Here is a 15,118-nt window from a genome sequence, read left to right on the forward strand (position 1 = left end):
AACCTTTCACCGTTTGGTGCAATCGTGGGGTTTGGTGCTGCATGGTGGTAACTCTCCTCCCCCCCTTAGCAGTAGGTGGGGAAGTCCATCGAGCCTTGGTTGTTGTAGTGTCCTGCGTACTGCTCTACCTCGCCGTTCTGTATGGAGTCGGTCTGCTCTACGAAGTCGTGCGCGTTGTAGTGGTCATGGGTGTCCGGCAGGGGGGCTTCATTATCGGTCTCGGCGTAGGCTTCTCCAGGGTGAATAGCTTCCGCCGAGTGAGTCGCCTCCCCGGATTGAGTCGCTTCTTCTGATTGGGCCCCTTCCATCTCGCTTGGATCTACTGCGTCCCCGCTGTCCTTCTCCCCAAGAGATATAGTCTGATGGAAGTAAGTATTCTCGCGCGCATAAATGATATGCTGTATGTCACTCACCAACAGAGCGTCGTCATCCGTCTGGTTGCAGAGGAGCTCAAGAAACCTCAACTTATTGTAGTAAAAATTCTTTTGGAAAAGTAAAAGTTTTTTTTCCTTTTCCTGAGTTTTTAATTTATTTTGTAATGAAAAAATTTCGCTATTTTTTTTTTCCAACTCAATTTTGAGCTTTTTGTTTTGTTCGTTTAGGGAAAGGGCATCTTTGTGGTTCTCCATTTGGGTGTTACTTTTGTTGGAGTGGTAGTACGCCGAAGAGGAGAGCGAGCCTCTCGAGGAGACCTTCGCTGAGACGGAGTGTCGCTTACTCGTGGAGGTCGACGTGGGGAGGTGGTTCTCCAGCTGTGTCCCTATGGGGCTTATACCCTGACGCCTTGCTCCACTGGGATTCCTCCTTGAAGAATGAATCTCCTTACACGAATTGGAACTTAAGGTATTATCCCCTGTTGTGGTGATTAACGTGGACCGTTTCTCCGTCTTCATAGGCTTTTTCCCGTTGAGGGAGTAACACAGATTAGGAGCGCTGCTGTTGTTACTGGACGACGTGGCGGCACGGGTGGTCACACTGGAGGTGACGTTGTCCTGATTGACACTGGATCTGTGGTCATTGTTCCGTTTTGGGCCATTAGAACAATTCCTATTTTCGTGATTCACCACATTCTCTTTCCCATTATTTATATCTACCTTGGCCCAATCGGGCATATAGCTGTTTAGTAACTTGTAGTCACCCCTATCTCCAAGGATACACAATTTACGGCGCTGTAGGGGATCATAGTTAATTACGTTCTTATTGTTATAGTCAATGATACGCTCAAAAAATGCTTTAAACCATTGGAGGAATTCTAAATTGTCTTGATACTTTCCTCTAATTAGTTTATCTATGTCCATATGTTTTTTAATACCAAATTTGTTGAAAACGTTTTGAATGAGCTTGTAGTTCACTATACACTCGTATTCTAGCTTGGCATTCCACTTCACTTTGTGAAGGACTGACTTGTTAGGGAAAAGAATGTCCAAGAGCTGCGTGTAGATGGCTCCATTAGAGCACTGCTCTATTTTTGTTACGTTCAGCTTTAGCGTCCTGTTCACCCACTCGATTAGCTCCTTTCGGCTCACGAAGAATGCCGAATCCATCATTCCCAGGGAGGACGCTTCTCTACTTTCACCCATGTTGGCTTATCCGTAAGTTCAGGTGTTTTTCCCCTTTTCTGTTTGCGATTTCCCCGCTTCCAAATAAATGCGCAGGAGAGTCACTATCTTTATATTCGTTACGAACGTGTCTACACAGCACAGTTAGGGATACGTCAACAGTTTGGCAGGTTTCCGACTTTTTCTTTTTTTTTTTTTTTTTTTTTTCCCAGCTAGCTTTTTTGTGATGTTCAATAGAAGGGGGTAGCTAAACCGCGGAGCGAGTGAAGTGCAAATAAAGCGCAAATGCGTGCCTGACAAGGTGCGATTTGGATAGATGACGACTAAAAGGAAGAATAAGCAAAATGCCTCATTTTTGTGTTTTTTTCCATCGCGGAATATGCTCCTTTTTACCACAAAGAAGGGAAAATGCAAAAACGCGTCGCCATTTCGTCGCATGCATGTGTGCACATAGTGCTATTTTGAAAAAAAAAAAAAAAAAAAAAAAAAACGTCAGGCGAAAAAAAAAAAAAATATCCCTTTGACTAGCCCTCTTTTTTAACCCCCTGTGCAACTGAAAATTCTGACATAGACAGGTAAAAATGAGAAAAAAAAAAAAAAAAAAAAAAAAAAGTCTGGTAGAAGGTGAAAACATTTGGAATGGTGAGTTCACAAAAAAACAATAACGCAGTTTGCGAAGTTTAAACAACTGAGATGATATGGGGATATCTATCTACGTTAATTGGTATTCTATAGGTCGCATTTATTTTGTGTAAATTAAAAATGAACCCTGTTTTTACATCACATTATTTTGGCGAGTTACCTTCACCTTTCCGTTCGTGTAGTACGGGGAAATATGAAACGTGAGCATAGGAAAAAAGCGAATGGCAGGTTAAAAACATGTTGGTAACGTGTTTGCGTCATCGTCATATGGAGATACACCAAGGAGTCATTCTTTTCGCATTTTGTTCCTATCACCTCGTTGTTGGAAAAAAAGTAGAACCAATATGAACCTCATGAAATGACCAATCTCACACCGCTGAGTAATTTTTAACCCTTCACGGATGAACAACATGTGGGGTATGATAACTGCAGTGCCCATTTTATGCAAAGGTGCATACCGCGTATGCTTGGGGGAGCGTTTTTATTTACCTCAAAATTTGCGAAAACAAAAAGTGTTAACAGAAGTGGACCTATATTTGCTGCGCAAATACCTTTTCATTAACATTTTCCTTGCTTTCCCCTTTTTCCAAAAATTCGTGAGAGGGGGGAAGAGGGAAATTTTTTTTAAGGGAACCATTTACATGGAGAAAGTTCCGCGGCGAAAGCATCACTGAGGAAAATTGACGTCTGTTCCTTTCGGAAACTTATGATATATTTTTATAATGTGTTGTGAGAAAAGAAGTTTATATTTTCCCTTGATATTTTAAAATTTGATCAAACCAGTACTGTTCAAAATGCAGTTTGGAAAAGAAGCGATGAGAGAAAAAGAAAGAAAATGATAATAAATGAACAGATATGATCATCTGCTTTTCGCATTGGTATATACATTTACGGGGGATTCATAAAGAGCAGGAAAAAAAAAAAAAAAAAAAAAAAAAAAATTGGCGTGTTGCTGTAAAAGTACTAAAACAACGGTGTTGGGAAAATGGAAAAAATAAACCCGTGCCGCCACATTTAAAGCGTTCCCGCTGTCCTGGTGGATATTTTCTCACACGTATGGGCTATGGAAGAGGAAGGCGCAAAAATGAGTACATGCTTCTTTGTATTTAATTATGTGGTTATGTAGTATTGCTGGTAATATGCATGTCGATCGGTTGCTCATTTTCCTATTGGCTTCAACCACTTGGCAGCGTTATGGGGCGTTACTGCACGAATTCGTTTTCCTCCCCCTATATCATACGACATGCGAAATAGTGAGGGCCCCCTATAATCCCATTGTAATCCAACTTTTCATTTACCCCCAACTAATATATAGATGAGGATATAAAACAATAACACACTCTCTGAGATGTAATGGCAAATGGGCTGTTGGACTGGTCGACTTGAAAATGTAATAATTTTTTTTTTTTTACATTTTGTCACCTTTTTCAGCTATTCGGAGCACACTTGTAGAAGTTTATTTTATTTTTCTTTTTATGGCACTGCGGTGATTTTGTGGTATGCACTGGGGGTGGTTGGTGGGTCCCGTTCTCAACTACGGTGGATACAAGAAAGGCGCACGGCACATGGCTAAAAACGAAATAAAACACTCACGCGGGTTAAAAAAAAAAAAAATTCCCCTTCCCCTCGAGAATGTTCTGGCAGCGCATAACACTTTTACTGCACTTGGCGGAGTAAATCCATCCATTAGGAGAACTCTTCTCACAGTGCGCAACAATATTGAAAAAAAAAAAAAATATATGAGGGGAAATTTCTTTACTTGCGTAAAATAAAAAGTTGCACGGAGAAGTGGTGGGGCATTGTATATAACAAATACTTTTTTTTTTATAACTATATTTTCTCGCATAACCCAAAACGACCACTGCGGAAAAGAGAAAATATATAGTCATGGGCAAATGCAGCATATTATATTTTCATATTCCCTTTTTTTCGCGACGACGACTTTGCGCTTTTCCCTTCCGCGAGAATTCCCGTCGTGTAGCCCGTTCCTCACCCAGGTCGTTTAGGCAACGTGGATCCAATAATTGCTAGGATTTCTTTTTTTTTTTTTTTCCGCCTCGTTTTTTAGCATTTTTTTGCCTTTTTTTAGCGCTATTTTTTTTTTAATATATATATATTTTTTAACATTTTCTTTTAATGATTTTTTTTTTAACCTTTTTTTTTTAAGCGTTTTTTTTTTTTTTTTTATTTGTTGCCGTCATTTAACTTCAATTTTGAAGAGTTCCCTGAAATTGAGAAGTCGCTTTTCAAGGAAAGGAACTACGCCTTAAAAAAAAAAAAAAAAAAAAAAATCGATCTTCTGTAGTTGCGAATTGAGAGTAGTTCAGCCCTTTTTTTTTATCAGGCGCAACAAAACGGAAAACTCGCATTCTGTAGTACAGGCCACACGGGCACATATTTCATCCTTGACAAAGGAAAACAAAAAAAAATATATATTTTTTTATTTTTTCGCGTGAGCGATACACGGTATAAAGAAACCCATATTAACCATGGCGGTAAGGGGAGAGAGCTTATACATGAGTTGATTGAGTGATACAGATAGTGCGGATGATACAGTTTCAACATATCATGTCGTGTAGCACGTTCATTCATACAACTTGTGTTTGCACAAATATATGTTTATCGTACATTGTGAAGGATTATGTTGGCCTACATGTAATTTACATTATTTGACGTACATAACTTGATTGAATCACCGACCGATCATACCAATTGGCTTTGCTCCTTTCTTTCCCCCCTCCCTCCTTCTCTCCACAGGATAGGTACGAAGAAGAGAAAAAAGATGCCGGGAAGAATATGATGAGCTTGAGGAAGAAGAAGCTCACGAAGTACCTCCAATTGAAGGAGAAGAATCAGAAAAAGATGAAGGCACAGAAACTGGTAAGTTTGAGATGCACCTGTGCAAGTGGTGTTATATCACAGCTGAGCTTCTATTCTATACAACCATACATACATGTGCATGTATAACTTTGTTTTTCTTTCGTCGTTTTATTTACACTGTTGCATTTGTATAGTGGGCATACTTATCACATTTCGCGCGTGCCCCTTCCCCCCCCCCTCACACACACGCACACCTTTCCATGCACAGATCAACAAGAAGAAGCGAAGCGAGTTGCGACTACGTACACTGCGCTACGAGAAGGAGTACGAAGAGGAACGAAAGAAAATCGTGGAACTTAAAAGAGAGGCGAGGAAAAACAATTGCTTCTACAGAGAGGCAGAAAAGAAAGTCGTTTTTGTGATCAGATTAAAGGGAGTAAATAAATTATCTCCAAAGGTGAGAAGCGTCTTTCGCCTTCTGAGATTGCTTCAAGTACATAACGGAGTCTTCGTGAAGGTGAACAAGGCGACGAAGGAAATGCTAAAGATTGTAGAGCCATTTGTTACCTATGGATACCCAACGATTTCTACCATAAGGAAGTTAATGTACAAAAGAGGTTACATCAAAGTGGGAAAAGTGAGAAGATATGCGAGAAAAAAAATTCAGGAGAACAATGAGATTTCCAAACACCTTGGTAAATATAATGTCCATGGGGTTGAAGATATGATTTACCAACTTTACACTTGCGGACCAGCTTTTAAAAAAGTGAATAATTTCCTCTGGGCCTTTAAGCTGAAACCACCCAAGAAGGGTTTCAAGGCTAAGCGACACGCCTTCAATGAGCCCAGACCAGGTGATTGGGGAAACAGAGAAAACCACATAAATGAATTAATCAAGCGAATGATATAATTTACCAGGGAGATGAAGCAAAACGCTCAGGCGAAGTTGTTAGTGCTGCGCTGGGCATGCGCATTTTTTGCACGCCCTTTTAGCTTCCTTTAAAAAAAAAAATCAAGAGAATAATGCCCACTTGGAATGCGCCTCCCCCAGCCTGCATGAACTGCGGCTACGTTAGTGTAACTTCCTCTTTCATATCATGTGTATATTCCTATGGTATATTAACTTTTTTTTTTTTTTTTTTTTTTTTTTAACTAGCCAAAAGAATTAAGATAGCAATTGTACAATATACGAACATGTTGGAAAAAATATATCAACATGTTTTTCTGTGCGCCTAGCGAGTTTCGAAGGAGCGGAAAAATAGCAGTACTGTAAAGGGAGATTCAACAGTTGTCGTTCTGCCAACCATGTCCACATCGAAATATCCTCTTTCCAAAAACTGTGCTTGCTTCTCCGCTCCGTTGTTCTACCACTTATGGGGGAACACCATTTTGGATTTCTTACGTAGAGGAATTCTCACCGTACGAGGGTGAAGTGTGTGTATGAGGGGCGTATAGAGTACAGCCCCCCTGCCTGCATATTTAATCATCGTTACGGAGATGTGTGTTGGTTATATCTCCGGGGGAGTGATCTCCACAGAAAGGCGTAAAGCCTATCATGTACTGTAGGTTATGAACATGGATATCATGTATATATCTCCAGCTGTTTCACTTTTATTAAAACTACCACCATGTGAAGAAAAAAAAAAAAAAAAAAAAGGAAAAAAAAAGAGGGACCATATTATAGCACCTCCACGGGGACAATTTATTTCTTCATTTTGTTTGCCTGGGAAAAAGGACCACAGGAAGTTGCCAGAATAAAGCGTTCTCCTCATTTTTTTTTTTTTTTTTTTTTTCTTTTCCCTTTCATAAGTAGAAAAAATATGGTTTAAATTCATACATTAGGAAATTTTTTTTTTTCCTTTTTTTTTTTTTTGGAAACTTAATGAGGATCACACCTGACATTATTTATATTTTGCCACTTCTGGTGGAGTAAAAATTATGCGATTTATTTTGACTCACCTCGAAATGTAGAAAAAAAACATAAGATCCATAATGGTATGTTTGGTCGCCCCGGTGGGAGAGGGGGCATACCATGTGATATTGTACGTACCATTACTGCAGTGCATAAAAATACCTTTTTGGTTAGCGGCAGATGAAGATTTAACAACAGAAACGCAAAAAAAAAAAAAAAATGTTAATCATAGGAGCAATGCATATAACATACGTAGGTAAGAACAAACACGTGATAATTTTATTTTTATTTTATTTTTTTATTTTACCATCTCTCATGACCACTAATTTGTTATGCATGAATATAAACTTCACGAACGCGAAGCGGGAAACGGTTGGCACATGAAAATTTTACCTTTGCACTAATTCTCTATCGTGAACACTGGATGCGCTTGTTTACTTCAAGTTTATTTTTCCCCCCTTTTTTTAAGATACCCTATATATATAATTATATAATATATATTATTATGCAACTTTTTATTAATCCACGAACAATGTAATTTTTTTTTTTTTTTTTTTTTTTTTTTTTTTTTCCTGCGTGTTTCTGGTTTATTCATTCTTACATAACTTTTTGAGTTAATAAAAATTTTCCCCTTTCGCGCATCTTTGTTTGTGGGACCACCATATACTGGTGAATCGTTTTAGTAGTTTAGCTTTCACGCTGTTTAATTTCCCTATTTTAGCTTCCCCTTTTTTTTTTTTTTTTTCTTTCCAAAATGAGCGACGTCGAAAGCGTTGAAAACAACGTAGTCGTGGAGGAGAAAACCGTTTTCGATCACACCACGGCCATACAGAAGGTAAGAAACAGGAGGAAAAAAAAAAAAAAATTAAGGATTGAAAAAAGAACTATTGATGGCGGGCTGCTTGCGCGCAGGGATTATTCGGAGGCGACTGGGCGGATTCGCACAAATTAGAAGATGCATATATATATACAAGTGTATGCATATGTATATATATATATATTTTTTTTTCCTGCGCTGTTCCTTCTCTCCCCTTTTGGTAGGTTTTGAAGAACGCCCTGGTGCACGATGGGCTGAAAATAGGAATCAGGGAAGTCATTAAGTCCATTGAATCGAAGGAGGCCAAGGCATGCTTCCTATCAGACGTATGTTCAGAGCCAGCATACAAAAAATTAATCACAGCTTTGTGTACAGAGAAGAACATCCCCCTTTTTATGGTCGAAAATGATAGCAAGGATTTAGGTCAGTGGGTTGGATTATTCAAATTAGACAAGGAAGGAAATGCCAGGAAGATTATTGGAGCGAGTTCCGTTTCGATTATTGACTTTGGAGAAGAATCACCTGAGCGAGATTATTTAATGCAACAGAACCAACCTGCTGCAACTGCTTAAGGGGAATCGTGGAGTTGTAATGCCCACTCCCCCCCCCTTTTTTTTTTTTTTTTTTTTTTTTTTTTTTTTTTATGAACAGGTCAGGTAAAAAAAAAAAAAAAAAAAAAAAAAAGGAATAAAAAATAGCTATTTTTTTTTCTGCTAAATTTTGCCTGACCCGTTCATAAAAAGAGCAACATATAATGTAGCACATTTTTTTTTTTTATAACCATGCACCGATACGTTTAAATGTAATGTGCCACAACGTTGTATTTTGAAAGCGTTCACTGTCCCATCCGTTGCACACACATATAAAGAAACAAAAAAGCGGAAAGGAAAAAACTTTTTATTTTTGCAACAAGACGTTTAATCAAAAAAAAGGGAGTCGTTTTTGACAAGGGGAGGATTGCGCCAGAATGGGGCGAGTTGAAACACCGACAGTGGCCATTCCACCACTGCAAAATTGCAACGTGGCAACACTTTTCAATGTCAGCCCATTTTGTACATGTCGCACAGCGCCTTAGAGAGTATCCCATTCATGGGAAAAGAAAATTCCCTCATTGACATGTTCCCATTAATTTTTTTTTGCCGGTTCTCTTTTTCTTACTTTCCTTTCGAGCGAAATGTACATGAGGGAAAAGAAGATATCTAAACACTACTAAACGCTAACAGACATGTTTAAATATTTCCCTTAAATTCTTTTCCCAATTAACGACGGATGCGTTTACATTTTTTTTTTCTTTCCTTCGGGGGGGGTGTTCCCCCTGAGGGTGGCATGAAAAATGTTACCCATGTAGAATCTACAGATGAAATATGAGATGGGTTTCTTTTTTTTTTTTTCTTTTCCCTTTTTGCATTACATTTAAAATGTGCTGACCATGTAGAGTCTCAATCCGTTTGTGAAAAAAAAAAAAAAAAATGAAAAAAGGGTAGAATACCAATAGTGGATCCCAAAATAGCAGAATGAAGAGGGCGCGTTAAGGGAGGGACTCAACACGGTTGGTGTTCAACGCACTTGTATAGAGCACACAGCGACGGGGCACCGCTACGATAACGCGGAGGAATAGCGTAGGCAATGCCGCCACACCTTGCGGCGATGCACTCTATGATCTTGGCTTCTCCTTCTTTTCCTTAAAGAGGGCTAACAAGGAAACACGAGCTACCTTGACGACTTTGAATTTTACTCCGGGCAAGTCACCAACAGAGTGACCACTTCGTCCAAATCCTGATACCAACACTTCGTCGTTTTCGTCGATAAAATTTAAACAACCATCTCCAGGAACGAAAGCAGTGATTTTCTTTCCATTTTTAATCAACTGCACACGGACACATTTTCGATAAGCGGAGTTGGGCTGTACAAATGGGGTGGGGGGGTTAACATTAACATGAGTACAAAGGAAACTCATGGAGACGGAGGGGGGAGGGGGCTCCTCCCATATGGGAAAGTATTCATAGGAGCGAATGTGATCCAAACCGCTCTGATCACTCTAAATGCGGAGGCATAGATTCGCTACATCCTCACTAAATTCATGTAGAAAAGTTAACATATTTTTATGCATTGAGAAAATCATAAAAACTGAAGAGACGTTAATTCCTTTTCTAATTTTATTTTTTTTTTTTTTCTATCCATTTTTTGACTCATCAGCTCTTTGAAGTACTTGGGGCTCATGAAACACAAATGGAATGAAGTACGTTTGGTGAGGGCATTTTGTATTCCCCCCGTTTTCTTATTTTTGCAAATTCCTCCTGGGAGGTGGGTATTCCTTCTCACCTGCTTAGCTTCAATGGCAACCTTCTCCACGACAATTCCTTTAGCGTGGGAACTTCCTCTAAAAGGGTTGGACTTCCAGCGGGTTCCCAAGTGAGATTTCTTGTATCCCTTATCAGCCCATCTCTGGGTTCTTCTCCTTATGCGCAGTTTTCTCGCTGCTCTCAATCCACTTGGTTTGCCTGTTCAGGTGGGGTGTATAATGCAAAAACACACAAGTGACAAGTGGGTACTCATGTAAGTATAGAGGCACACGCGGGGTTATATGCAAGTGCCTGGGCTGAGGCCCCATATACAGTACGGTGTTCCCCCTTTTATGTTCCTCTCCATGGAGGAGATATATATCCATCCATACGTTCGTGCGTATGTATTCACACGTATATCATATGCACGCATGTCATTGCCTTGAACATTCCAATGGCAAAGCATATTTTCCTTCTCCACTCGTTAAGCGTTCTTTCTCTCTCCCCCCCTCGCCTTCAATTCTTCCATCCAGTTACTCATAATTACAGCCATGCGGATGCAGTTCCATTTTTTTGGAGCATATAAGAGCAGGCATACTTGGGGGGGGAAGGGATTAAATGAGCGCAAAACACGAATATAGCATGTCACATGTGACATACGAAATATCACGTACCTGATCCCATGTTGGCTTAAGATAATTTTTAAATAAGTAAAAAAAATAAATAAAATAAAAGGAGTATGGAACGTATATCCTTCAAAGTTGTAAAAGATAAAAATTACTTCTTCTCTTCAAAAATTTTTTTTTTTTTTTTTATTAAAAAAAAGTTAAACTTTGGGGAAGGAAAATATAAATTATTAATTAAAAATATGTTCGCACAGTTTTTTTTTTTTTTTTTTTTTTTTTTGCATATCTACAAATATAGTGGGTGGAGTTATTATTATTATTTTATTTATTTTTTTTTTTAGCATGGCGTGAACTTTTCCCCTCAGGTTGGTTAAGCCCTTTGCGTTATCAATTTCCGGGTGGGGGGGCATTGTCGAATAAAGGCCGAATGGCAGAACAAGTATAAGAGGATGGCATAACTCCCACCACCGCCTCCATGAAAAGTATCCACCCTTTTTTGGATTATGTATCATTATATACCCAAGCAAAATACGCTGAATATATTTTACATTTGTAAGCGCAGAGAGGATATTCATCTGTATTATATATGGAGCTTCTTATTTCCGTCGCACCAGGGACCCAAACCAAACAGAAAGTGAAAAGGTACCCCCATTTCATGCATAGTGCACTTGCGGGGGAAAAAATAAAGCAGGAAGAAAAAAAAAAAAAAAAAAAAAAAAACAGGCGTGTTAAGTGGTCCGAAGGGAAAAAAAAAAAAAAATTGTTTTCTTTTTTTTTCTTCTCTAATTTGGTTGAACTTATATATGGATGATTTGTTGCCTCGTTACACGTGGGAAGCTCTCCCATACCTTCCGCAACAGGTATCGTGTGGGAACATAAAATTGCCTTGGTCATCCCACGGTAAGCACTATACATATAAATATATATGTTTTATACGTGCGAATGCTTAAATTTTTTTTTTCCGATATTTGGCTGTTTTTCCCACTTTCAGGTGAAAAAAAAAAAAAAAAAAAAAAAAAAAAAAAAAAGAGTCTCTCAATTAGGGCTATATATATTTCTGAGAAGGCTTACCTGAATGGTATGCCTATTTTTATGGATTTCACCGTTTGGCGTGGTTGCTGCGGTGGAATATTCTTCAGGGGGAATCATCCCATGTTACGCCCCCCCAATTGTATGTCTCTCCTCTTCACCAGGTTGGAGTTTTCCTGCAACCCTCCCCCATCCATTTATGCATAGCCTTATAAAAATAGAGAGGGAATTATTATAACCGTCTTTACGTGGTGAAAAAGGTATCCTATCATTAATTTGGCAAGTGTGCGTCTGTATCATTTCGGAAAATTTTCAAAAGGTTAGGTGACGGAAAAAGGCATGGTGGTTTGATCGGTTAATGGATAATTATGAGAGAAAAATTTCCACACGAGGTGTTCCGTGTTCCGTGTTCGGTGCTCCGTGTTCATGTAGATGAGATGACACACTGATCTTAGTGTCAAGGATGGCGCAGCCCCCCCACACCTTCCTATAGTTCCCATTTCCTCGCGCAACAGCGTGTGTAGCGTCGATCCCTTTTATCGCATTTCCCTTAGAATTCGTTTGCAAAGTCTCCTCGTCGAAAAATAGTACACAAATGGAACAGTCACATGTTTTTTTTTTTTTTTTTTTTTTTTTTTCCTCTTTGTGAGTTGGGGTTCCACAAGGTTATTCAGTTCCTTTTTTTTCTGGTCCGATAAAAATCGTGGGGTGCACGAGGTGGAGGTCTCTCTCGTGTGCAGTCGTTTTGGCCCCTCCGAAAAAGTGGACTTCCCCCTCGAAGTTACGAACGTAACGTTAGGTCTCGCCACACATTACAAGGGTGAAAGGAAACGGTGCGAAGCATCATCGGAGGAAATGAAGCGGAAACCCTATTCAGTCATGTTCGTAACCCTACCGTGAAATAAGGTGCTGTGGGGACAAGGTGGGACAAATTAATATCACAGGGCCACCAAAACCGAGGTCGTACGCACCGTGGGGGTGATGCGATCCGCATGTAGGTATATGGATATACGCATGGTTGGGCCTATGCTTCTTTCCCGATTGGGGGAGGAAGGCTAAGCAAGCAGCCAAGTGCACAAATGCTATTTGGAAAAAAAAAAAAAAAAAAAAAGTACCGCTCTCTCCTCGATGTACATAATAAAAAATGTACGTGAAATTTGGGCATACAATATTAGGGGTTAATTTTTTTTTTTTTTTTTTCAGGTGGGGCAATTTGCATGGGGAGACCACTAACATCAGGCACCAAAAAAAGTAGAAAAAAAAAAAAAAAAAAAAAAAAAAACCTGCTACTCATTTGGTTTAATTTTTTGTAATCACCTTGTAGGCTGTATTTTTGATGGGCCTCATTTTTTCTTCCCATTGTTTTTTTTTCTTCCTCCTACAACTAGCAGATAATTCAGCACATTTGCCTGATCGACTTGGCCGCGCGCAGGTACTTCATTAAAACGTGCGTGTGAGGATATCTTTTTGTACATCCCGTAGGCAAGGTAGGTCCACGCATTGTGAGTAACTGGCGAGTAGCCACACGTTATAACTACGTGCTCATAGCTACGTGCTCATAACTACGTGCACATAATCACGTACACATAACTACATGCACATAACTACTTGCACATAACTACTTGCACATAACTACTTGCACATAATCACGTACACCATCCATACATACTTGCACTGTTGCTAATTGCGTTACATCCCCTCCCCGCAGATGAATACCATCGTGCCAGACGTGTTGAAGCAAGGCGCGCAGGAGGATAAGGGGGAAATCGCGAGGTTGCAGTACTTCGTGGGGGCTATCGCCGTTGGAGACTTGGTGAAAAGCACGCTGGGACCAAGGGGCCTAGACAAAATCCTCACCCCCTTGAATATAGAAGGAGCCAGAAGCCACCAGCACACAGTGACGAATGACGGAGCAACCATTCTTAAGTCAGTATGGTTAGATAATCCAGTGTCGAAAATATTAGTAGACGTGAGTATGCAACAAGACAATAAATGTGGAGATGGAACGACAGGAGTTGTAGTCCTCGCCGCAGAGATGCTTAGGAATGCAGAAATATTAATTGAAAATAAAATACACCCACAAATTATTTGCGATGGATTCCGCATGGCACTTGAGACGGCGAGAGATGCATTGGAAAAGTCGTGTTTCAGTCACGACATAAATTCAGAGCAATTTAAGGAAGACATGTTGAAGATTGCCAGAACCACACTCTCCTCCAAATTGTTGACACATGAAAAGGAACACTTTGCGCAACTAGCCGTAAATGCAATTCTACGAATAAAAGAAAATTTAAACTTAGATCTAATTCAAATAATAAAAAAAACCGGAGGAACTATTAAAGATTCCTACCTGGAAGAGGGGTTCATTTTAGAAAAGAGAATTGGCATTAACCAACCGAAGAGTCTGACAAAATGTAATGTCATGGTAGCCAATACACCAATGGATACAGACAAGGTAAAAATCTATGGAACAAAAGTAAATGTCAACAGTTTTGAAGATATACAAGATTTAGAAAATGAAGAAAAATTGAAAATGAAAAACAAGGTGGAAAATATTATTGCACATGGATGTAATGTTTTTATTAACAGACAGCTAATTTATAATTATCCTGAGCAAATTTTTCGGGAAAATAATGTGATGACAATTGAACACAGTGATTTTGATGGAATGGAAAGATTGGCTAGCTGTTTAGGAGCAGAAATTGCCTCTACATTTGAGAAGGATCTGAATATTAAGTTAGGATATTGTGATAAAATTGAAGAAGTTATTATAGGGGAGGATAAATTAATTCGATTTTCTGGTTGCAAAAAAAATGGAGCATGTACAATTATTTTGCGTGGTGCATCTTCACACATTTTGGAGGAGAGTGAAAGATCTCTACATGATGCGCTTGCTGTTCTAGCAGAAACGATGAAGGACAATCGAGTTGTCCTTGGAGCAGGGTGTACAGAAATGCTCATGAGTAACGCCGTGGATAATTTAGCCAGGACTGTAGAGGGCAAGAGAAGCTTGGCTATCGAAGCCTTTGCAAAGGCCCTCAGACAAATCCCCACCTACATATTAGACAACGGAGGATTTGACAGCTCAGAAATTGTTAGCAGAATAAGAGCTCAACATACCAAGGGAAATGTCTACGCCGGTATCGATATCAACAATGGAGATGTGGGCAATGTGATGGAGCTCGGAATTTATGAATCCTACAATTCAAAGTTATCTCAGTTGACCTCCGCCACGGAGGCCGTCGAGATGATTCTGCGTGTGGATGACATTATTAAGTGCGCGCCTCGTAAGAGAGGTGGTGTATAATAATTCCAATTAATACGCATACGTGCATATATTACAAGTGCATGTTCGTGTTCATTTCGTTCTGCCAGATTTTCCTTTTTTTTTTTTTTTTTTTTTTTTTTTTTTTCACCTTTATGTGTGCATA

At 39.3% G+C, this 15,118-nt stretch overlaps 5 protein-coding genes and 1 non-coding gene across 6 annotated transcripts; 3 read left to right on the top strand and 3 right to left on the bottom strand.

Annotated features, from left to right (window-relative positions):
• Nucleotides 1-65: 65 nt before the first annotated feature.
• PKNH_0835400 (microtubule-associated protein RP/EB family, putative) lies at nt 66-1,580 on the bottom strand (the record flags this gene model as incomplete). Its single annotated transcript, XM_002258936.1, has 1 exon — nt 66-1,580. One exon carries the CDS (start codon nt 1,578-1,580, stop codon nt 66-68), a length of 1,515 nt encoding a protein of 504 aa, XP_002258972.1.
• A 3,110-nt stretch (nt 1,581-4,690) lies between these two features.
• PKNH_0835500 (60S ribosomal protein L7, putative) lies at nt 4,691-5,931 on the top strand (the record flags this gene model as incomplete). Its single annotated transcript, XM_002258937.1, has 3 exons — nt 4,691-4,696; nt 4,959-5,081; nt 5,290-5,931. 3 exons carry the CDS (start codon nt 4,691-4,693, stop codon nt 5,929-5,931), a joined length of 771 nt encoding a protein of 256 aa, XP_002258973.1.
• Nucleotides 5,932-7,687: 1,756 nt separating this feature from the next.
• PKNH_0835600 (40S ribosomal protein S12, putative) lies at nt 7,688-8,322 on the top strand (the record flags this gene model as incomplete). Its single annotated transcript, XM_002258938.1, has 2 exons — nt 7,688-7,768; nt 7,975-8,322. 2 exons carry the CDS (start codon nt 7,688-7,690, stop codon nt 8,320-8,322), a joined length of 429 nt encoding a protein of 142 aa, XP_002258974.1.
• A 1,082-nt stretch (nt 8,323-9,404) lies between these two features.
• Nucleotides 9,405-10,716, bottom strand: PKNH_0835700 (40S ribosomal protein S23, putative; the record flags this gene model as incomplete). Its single annotated transcript, XM_002258939.1, has 3 exons — nt 9,405-9,653; nt 10,073-10,251; nt 10,707-10,716. 3 exons carry the CDS (start codon nt 10,714-10,716, stop codon nt 9,405-9,407), a joined length of 438 nt encoding a protein of 145 aa, XP_002258975.1.
• Nucleotides 9,907-9,967, bottom strand: PKNH_0835800. The gene has a single exon (XR_005506375.1). It is a non-coding gene; the product is annotated as a small nucleolar RNA snoR03 (small nucleolar RNA).
• Nucleotides 10,717-13,395: 2,679 nt separating the features above from the next.
• PKNH_0835900 (T-complex protein 1 subunit beta, putative) lies at nt 13,396-14,994 on the top strand (the record flags this gene model as incomplete). Its single annotated transcript, XM_002258940.1, has 1 exon — nt 13,396-14,994. One exon carries the CDS (start codon nt 13,396-13,398, stop codon nt 14,992-14,994), a length of 1,599 nt encoding a protein of 532 aa, XP_002258976.1.
• Between the last annotated feature and the right edge of the window lie 124 nt (nt 14,995-15,118).

This window comes from Plasmodium knowlesi, assembly GCF_000006355.2.
Source record: "Plasmodium knowlesi strain H genome assembly, chromosome: 8".
Classification (NCBI taxonomy): Eukaryota; Apicomplexa; class Aconoidasida; order Haemosporida; family Plasmodiidae; genus Plasmodium; species Plasmodium knowlesi.